Here is an 8563-nt window from a genome sequence, read left to right on the forward strand (position 1 = left end):
AATTGATAGGGAATAGATTTTTTTAATTTTTTTTAAAGTGTAATTTTTTATTATATATTTTTTAAGTAAAATTAAAAAAATATATAAAAAAAAGATATTAAATAATAAAATATTAAAAAAATTGAGAAGAAAAAAATTGAGAGATTCATTTTTCAATTGATATATTGTTGTTGAGTAATGATCATCAACTAGTCTTGAAATTAATGTTTGTTTAGTGATTTAGTCTTGGAATTAACAATTTAGTAATGATCATCAACTAGTGCTTCCGGTGGAATACTACATGGAACGAACTTTGTATTTTGAAGCAATCTCTGTCTTCCTTCCTTTCTTTCTTTCCTTTTTTTTTTTTTTTTCTTCATTCGTTGTATTTCTGAAATGGCGGAGGCCTTGCTTGGAATTGTGCTGGATAACTTGATCCCATTTGTCCAGAGTGAATTTGCAGCCTTCTTTGGAATTAAGGAAAAGGCTGAGGAGCTATCACGCACTTTACAACTGATCAAGGTTGTTCTTGATGATGCTGAGGAAAAACAATGGTCAAATCGTCCTCTCAAGGTGTGGCTACAGCAACTCAAAGATGCCATGTACGTGATGGATGATATCCTTGATCAATTGCCTACTGAATCCTCTCAACTTGGGTGCTTATCTTCCTTGAACCCAAAGAACGTGATGCATCGTCGTGAGCTTGGACACAAGTTGAATGAGATAATAGGGAGGTTGGATCGAATTGCTCAAGCTAGGACCAACTTTGATCTTAGACAAGGTGTGAGGGAGAGCCCAAGTGAAGTAGTTGAATGGCGCCAAACAAGTTCAACTATCGCCGTTCCTCAAGTGTACGGACGAGATGAAGATAAAGGGAGAGTTGTGGAGTTTCTTCTTAGCCCATCACGAAGCTCCGAGTTCCTTTCCGTCTATCCCATTGTTGGCTTTGGTGGTCTTGGGAAAACAACACTTGTTCAGCTGGTCTATAACGATCCTGAAGTAGGTAACAATTTTGATTTGAAGATTTGGGTGTGTGTTTCCGAGAATTTCACTATGGAGAGTATTTTGTGTTCCATTGTAGAAGCTATTACAAATGCTAAGTCTGAGCGCATGACTTTAGATGTAATGGAGAAAAAAGTGAAAGAATTGCTACGAAGTAAAAAGTACTTATTAGTTTTAGATGATGTCTGGAAAAGAAGCCGAGAAATGGAATTGGGATTAACCCAAGACAAATGGGATAAGTTAAGATCTGTATTGTCTTGTGGATCTAAAGGCTCTTCCATTTTAGTGTCCACTCGCGATAAACATGTTGCAACAATTATGGGCACATGCCAAGCTCATCATTTGGACCGTCTATCCGATGATGACTGTTGGTCGTTGTTTAAACTGCGCGCATTTGGAGCTGAGAAAGAAGAGCGTGAAGAGCTTGTTGCAATAGGGAAGGAGATCGTGAAGAAATGTGGAGGATCACCTCTTGCAGCACTGGCATTAGGAGGTGTGATGCAATCCAGAAGCACGGAAAAGGAATGGGTTGAAGTTCAGAAAAGTGAGGTTTGGAGTTTACCAGATGAGAATGATATTATGCGTGTCTTGAGATTAAGCTACTCTTGTTTAACGCCAACTCTAAAGCATTGTTTTGCTTTCTGTGCCATATTTCCCAAAGATATGGAAATGGTGAAGCAGGAATTGATATATCTTTGGATGGGTAATGGATTTATTTCATCACGGCCAAACTTGGAGGTGGAGGAGGTTGGCAACATGGTTTGGAATGAATTATACCAAAAGTCATTCTTCCAAGATGTCAGGGCTGATGACTTTTCTGGCAAGATTTATTTCAAGATGCATGATTTAGTGCATGATCTTGCTCAATCAATTTCAGAGCAAGAGTGTATATGCTTGGAGAAACAAAACCTTAATGATTCTTCAAGAAATTCCCATCATATTCTTTTTCACCGCATTGATAAGAAACAATTCAAGGAGAGAGCCTTTGAGAAAGCTGAATCCTTGCGGACATTGTATCAACTGAATTCACATGAATTTCCCTTCAGTTCTACGTTGATTCCGACAACTCATTCTCTTCGGGTTTTGTGCATAAACGATAGAAAGATACCATCTTTGGGGAGTTTAACTTGCTTGAGGTATTTGGAACTTCGTCGTTTGGATATAAAGAGCTTGCCTGCTAGTATTTGCAATTTGCGTAGATTGGAAATTTTGAAACTAAAAAGTTTGGAGAATCTTCGCCGACTACCCAAACACTTGACAAGGATACAAAATCTCCGACATCTTGTCATTCATGAATGTCGTTGGCTATCTCATATGTTTCCTGACGCTCACAAATTATGTCATCTCAGAACACTAACGGTATACATTGTGAAACCAGAGAAAGGGCATAGTTTGGCAGAGCTACGTTCTTTGAATCTGGGAGGAGAGCTACGCATCTCAGGCCTAGGAAATGTTGGGAGTATATCAGAGGCTGAAAATGCCAACTTGAAGGGTAAACAAGACCTTCGACAATTGATGTTGTCATGGAGCAATAGTGGTAAGAGCAAGTCGGTAGTGGGAGCAAAAGAAGTACTTGAAGCGCTTCAACCTCACTCCACACTCAAGCTGTTGACGATACAAGGCTATGAGGGAACACAATGGCCAACTTGGATGGAAAACAATTCTGCTACCCACAATTTAGTTTCTCTTCGACTTGTGGATTGTGGAAAGTGCAGGCATCTTCCTCCAGTCGGAAAACTTCCATTTCTGAAGAAGCTTGTGGTATCTTTCATGGATGATGTGCGGTACATTGACATGGATGAAAGTTATGATGGTGTTGAAGCAAAGGCATTCCCGTCTTTGGAGGAATTGAAAGTGTCCTATTTGCCAAATATGGAGCTGTTGTTGAAACGGGAAACAACACACATGTTCCCCTCTCTTTCTATCCTCTACATCTATAAATGCCCTAAATTGCAATTGCCGTGCCTTCCAAGTGTTAAGCACCTCACTGTTTGGCATTGTAGTAATGAGCAACTGAAGTCAATCTCTAATCTCAGCAGTCTTAATGAACTATATCTTCGTCATAGTGACCAAGTGTCGTGCTTCCCAGAAGGCATGATGAAAAACATGACCTCTCTTGCAACTCTCGAGATAGATTATTTAAGTGAATTGAAAGATCTGCCATCTGACATCACAAAGCTCACTGCTTTGACTCATCTAAGCATCAGTAACTGTGGGAAGCTGGAGTGTTTACCAGAACAGGGTTGGGAAGGCTTATCTTCACTTCGACATTTGCCAATTCATAACTGTGAGGGTTTGGAATCCTTGCCTGATGGCGTTCGCCACTTAACTTCACTTCAATCTTTGACTATTGTTAAGTGCCCAGTGTTGGAAAAGCGATGCGAGAAAGGAACAGGGGAGGATTGGCACAAGATAGCACATGTTCCCCATGTAAAGTTTGATCGTTTTTAGTTTATACACTGCTTATTGATTCTTTTCTTTTTGTTGTGTATTTACATAATCATGGTTTTCAATTTGTATTGTATTTTATCTTCATTTGTAGTGTTCTTTCAAATTAAATAGATAACCTCAAGTGTTGTTGTATCATCTGCAATGGCAGAGGATGCAAAGGTGGCAAGGGAAGCAAAGCTTGCCCAACTACTCAATCAAACATTTGAACATAATAATCAAATTTCTTCAACTCCCAAAATACACAGAGTTCCTCTTTTTTGGCATACCCAAAATGATATCATTTGGTCCCATTCATCATGGCAACCAAAATCTGAAGCAACAAGGACAACACTTGAAATCTCAATGGGCGTCCCTCTACATTGAAGAGTACAGTAAACAGGTTCCTCTTTATAATGGTGACAAGCAAAAGGCAGCGAATTATTTGTATGGAGTTGTACAAGAGTACATCGGGGAACTGAAGGAGCTGTTTGCTGAGGATGTAATTGAAGGGTATAGTGATGAAGAACTGATTTGGATGCTGTTTGAGGATGACGGAACACATTGACGATCAGTGTCCAGAAGCATTGAAGCTAAAGCTTTATTACATCGAAACTTGATTGCTTATGAGATGTGTCCAGACTTTTGCAACAGCTTCGAATGTTGTTGTCTCTTTTCTTTCATGGATTCCTTGGTAGATGATGCTGAGGATGGAAGGAGCTTAGATCAGCTGGTGTTATCCAAAATTTGCTTCAAAACGATGAAGAACTGGCGAAATTCCTTAATGATATTGGACATGACTTGCCCACTAAAATGTTCAATCAACTATTCATGAGCGATGCTGTTCCCATTAGTAAGAAATATATCCAAGTCAGGCGTCAAATTGAAAAACATTACTCAGGTAAATGGAGGACTTCTCTGGCTGAAAGCACGCTCTAAGTATTTCAGTTCTCCCTGGTCTCCACTTGCCTTTCTGGCTGCACTTGCAGGATTAATTCTCACTGTTCTTCAAACATGCCTAACATGGTATACCATACGCTGGTAAAAAAATAGTTATCACATTTAAATAATCCGGGTCCATGTATGTGTGTGACCCACTGATCACGGGTTGCTTCTAAATTTCTTAGACCCAAAAAAAAAGTGTGTAGCGCAAAATGCTTTCTGTTATTTGTATGTTTTGTAATGCATTATTTGATTACTTATGATTGTATTGGGAAAAACATGTTTGCTAATTCATCAAGCTTGTATATTATTGTGTGTTTAGTGGTAACTCAATTCATTCCAAACATCTAAATTCAAATAATAACAGAAGACCACATATCTATCTCCAGCTAAATTTTCCAAACACCCTGTTAGGATTCTGATTTCTGAACTCATCATCCAAAATATATGAAAACAGAGGTAGGCTTGGGGTTTCTAAGGCAAGTCTAACTATCCAATCAGCATCAAAGCTGCAACTCATACTTGAAATCAAGAACTATCCATTTTCAAAATGAAAGAATATTATATAATGCAATCAAGTTGAAACAAAAATCATTACCCTACCCCATCCATATGTAACATTACTTTATAGTAGGCAGACAAAATTGTTGTATGTGGAGAGAATATGATGTGAGAACAAGCACTTGCATAAACTACAACTAATATCAGGGTATAAAACAGAATTGGCAGCTAGCAAAACTTGAAGAAAAGCTCTCACATCCCTGATACAATGAAATAACCATCATCTATCTATGCTAAGTGTAGCAAGCAGCAAGTTGGCATTGAGATATCACAACAATTCAATCTTCTCGCTCCATTATTGCTGTTTTGGCTCATCTGTCTCCTCCTTATCAGGATCTTCCTCTGGTTCCTCTTTCTTTTCTTCCTCCTCTTCCTCGTCCTCTTCGGGTGGATCCGCAGGCAATGGAGGTGGCAATGGTGTCTTCATCGGACTAAATTGAGGGAATATATCCGGTCTTCGTCCTGGCTTAGGCCTTTCCCATTCCTATAAATATGATATGCATTCAATATTCAATTAGTGTATTTCTCGAATGGCCACCAATTGAGAACAGAGTAAGGTTCACCACAAACCGATATCTGAACAATACTAATAGACGCCGCCACTAAATTAAGTGTGTAGAGAAATGTAAGGAAATGTGAGTGAAAGCATTACGCGGTAAAGGAAGGAGAAGTGGAGGAGGGAAAAAAGAAATTGAGAGCTTGTGATGTTCCCCCAACAACAACAAAATATAGGGTTTTGAAGGGTTTATGAAAAAAGTGAGAATATATATACTAGCCTTTCCTCTTCCCTCTCTTACTCCTCCAAATCAATCTCACAAACCCCTCAAGTTTCATAAGAAGTAATCTATCTAGATAGATAACTCATAACTGTTCTACCGAAGTTTTTGTCCCCCTTCATTTACTACACAACTAGACAAGAAATAATCATCTATGGAAGAAAGGGTAAGTTGTAGTTTCCATGAGATAGGATCCATTACTTGCTAAAATTATGCACAAGAAAATAGTGGAACAACCAAAGCATCCATAATTCAACCACACCCCAGCACATATCTCCAAACAAACAATATAAGATCAATTTATCCAAGAGTTAACCCTATCTTTGTTCAATTAGACAGTTTAAATCATCTGAATGCAATTTTAGGATGATGTCATCAATCATAGCCAGCCAAATGGCAATTCAGCTAGAAGCTAGAGACACTAATTAATTAAAATCCTAATTTTCCCTATTAACCAAACGAATTTCAACAATTTCAACTATTAACTTTAAGAACCAGTTCCCCTAAATTTTAAACACCAACTGTGCCCTAATTCTAAGTCAAAACACAAGCAAGGTAAAAGTAACAACTTTCAAGAACCTCTTGCAGCACGAAACATGCGTCAACAGCAGCACAAGAATTCAAACAAGAAAGAAGAGAGAAATGAAGGAACATACAATAGGGAAATCGAGAGGGGAACGGCGAGTCATCTTCTCCTCTTCGGGGGCCATACGAACACGGAGGGAGTGGAAGCGATGGGAAAGTGGAATTGGAGAGAGAGAGCAGCAATGGACGGTAAAGGGTACTCGAAAGTTGTGGAAAGATGAAGACTTGTTGACGGAAGAGGAAGAAGAAGGAGGTGGAAGGAGTAAGGGGGTGGTGGCGGTGGTTGTAAACAGCGCCATGGGCATTGGTGGGTGTGTGTGGTTGGTGAGGCGTGAATGTGTGTTTGCGGCTGCGAAACACCTAATCCTTCCCCTTACTCTGCTATTTCTTCTTCATTGGTTCTTCTTATTTACACCCTTCCTTGGTCGGTCTATTTTTTAGGCCAGTTTAAAAAATTTTAAAAGTAATATTTTTGAATTTTTTATTTATGAAAAATAATAATATTAATATTTAGTGTAATTTTTAAAATTAAATTGTAGTTTTTTAAAGAATTATTTAGGAATTTATAGAAAAGTTAAAAAAAATAATTTCTATCATAACACTACTACTTTTTATTATTTAAGTTACTCTTCTAAAAAGAACTTAATTAAATTATTCTCAGACTGAGCCTTAATTGTCAAATTATAATAATTGGTTAATGATTGAAAAAATTAATAGTTAAATAGCATTTCACTAAATTATTTGAAAAAAATATAAAATTGATCTTTAATAATACTTTTAGTATTAGGTGAATTATTCTCTTAAAAAAGAAAAATTAATAAATTATCTAGTATTTTCTTTTCTAAACAATGTTAGAAATATTAGAATTTTAATATACTTTTCAAACAATGACAAATTAATATTTAAACTTTGTTTCAATAATCAAATATTGATACTTGACTTCTTTAGAGGAAGAAGCTAATTAACAAACTAAGGCAAAAACTAAGGTAAATGGTTAGTGACCGTTAAAGTACATACATAAGTCTCTAATATATTGACACTAAACTAATTAAACTCAAAGGGGACTATTAATGGTATTTATTAACATAGTGAGATAAAAAATATTGTTACAAGGGTTAAGGGTATATGTAGAATTATAGTAAATTGAGCTCTCCTTAGAAATAATAGAACTAAGCAAGCACGCACAGAGAGACAAATACACAGCATTTAGGGCAAAACCACAAAAGTAAAGCACTATCCAAAAAAAATATACTATACATTAATAAATTTATTTAAAAAATTAATTTATTTAAGATAGGATAGTTCTGATACGTTAATATAAGTAGAAAATACAGTTACAAAAAATATTACTTGTGACAAAAAGTTAAATTTTAGCTGCTGTAATAATATTCCGTGATAAATAAAAGATACGTTCATTTATTTTTATCACGATTTAATATCTACTTAATATACTAAAACTGGTTTTCCCCCAGCTAATAAGGGTGACGTGTCACTCTCTCGTGAGTCTGTTTTCCCTCTAAAATGAATAAAATTTTTCATCTATTCTAAATTATTTATTATAATTATATTATTATATTATATTTAATATTTAATGAATAATATATAATTATACTAATTTAAGAACATATCTTCATTATAATTATATCAAATCAATATTTAATGCACTATTAAACTACTTATCAATTATAATGCGTAATTACTGTACATAATAAAAAATTGCCTTAATAATAAGTAATTTACATATTTATTTTTGTTTTACTAAAGTCTATAAATAGTGTTTTTCTGTGGTACATGAATCTAAATTTGAGAGTCAGCTCATAATTTTATATTTAGTATTTTTTTACTACTTCATAAAATAAGAATGTATTCTTCCTTTTTTATTGAAGTTGATCCTTTCAAGGTACAATTTATAATTTTTTATAATATTTTTCATATACTCATTCTATTATATTATTCTTTTAATAATTTATTAATTGTTGTTACTCTAAGTTGTTCTTATCGTCTAATGTTCCAATTCAATTGTCTTTTACCACAATCGTTTACAATGCATCACATCTATAAAATACCTCATCGAGTTGTCTTCACTGATTCTGGGTTTTCCCCCGACTAATGAAAGTGATGTATCACTTTCTCGTGAACCTATTTTCCCTCCAAAATGAATGCATTTAATGAATAATGCATACTTATACTAATTTAAAAATATCTTTATTTTAATTATATAAAATCAATATTTAATTTATTATTAAACTACTTATCAATTATTAATTAAAAATATTTTTTTTTATTTTAAT

The 8563-nt window shown here is 35.2% G+C and overlaps 2 protein-coding genes across 2 annotated transcripts; one reads left to right on the forward strand and one right to left on the reverse strand.

Annotated features, from left to right (window-relative positions):
* Window positions 1-286: 286 nt before the first annotated feature.
* On the forward strand, window positions 287-3432 carry LOC107463998 (putative disease resistance protein RGA1). The gene has a single exon (XM_016082898.3). It carries the CDS (start codon window positions 376-378, stop codon window positions 3430-3432), a length of 3057 nt encoding a protein of 1018 aa, XP_015938384.1. The 5' UTR covers window positions 287-375.
* A 1497-nt stretch (window positions 3433-4929) lies between these two features.
* LOC107464022 (uncharacterized) lies at window positions 4930-6669 on the reverse strand. The gene is made up of 2 exons (XM_016082920.2): window positions 6344-6669; window positions 4930-5395 (listed from the first exon to the last, which is right to left on the reverse strand). The coding sequence occupies exons 1-2, from the start codon at window positions 6575-6577 to the stop codon at window positions 5207-5209; spliced, it is 423 nt and encodes a 140-aa protein (XP_015938406.1). The 5' UTR covers window positions 6578-6669; the 3' UTR covers window positions 4930-5206.
* Between the last annotated feature and the right edge of the window lie 1894 nt (window positions 6670-8563).

Source organism: Arachis duranensis, chromosome 9 (genome assembly GCF_000817695.3).
Source record: "Arachis duranensis cultivar V14167 chromosome 9, aradu.V14167.gnm2.J7QH, whole genome shotgun sequence".
NCBI lineage: Eukaryota > Viridiplantae > Streptophyta > Magnoliopsida > Fabales > Fabaceae > Arachis > Arachis duranensis.

Excerpts from the sequence above, each read along its gene's own strand:
- LOC107464022 (XM_016082920.2), bottom strand. The coding sequence starts at position 6,577 with ATGCCCATGGCGCTGTTTACAACCACCGCCACCACCCCCTTACTCCTT. Across the intron at positions 5,396-6,343 it reads CCCCTCTCGATTTCCCTATT|GAATGGGAAAGGCCTAAGCC; the intron begins GTATGTTCCTTC and ends TCATATTTATAG.
- LOC107463998 (XM_016082898.3), top strand. The coding sequence starts at position 376 with ATGGCGGAGGCCTTGCTTGGAATTGTGCTGGATAACTTGATCCCATTT.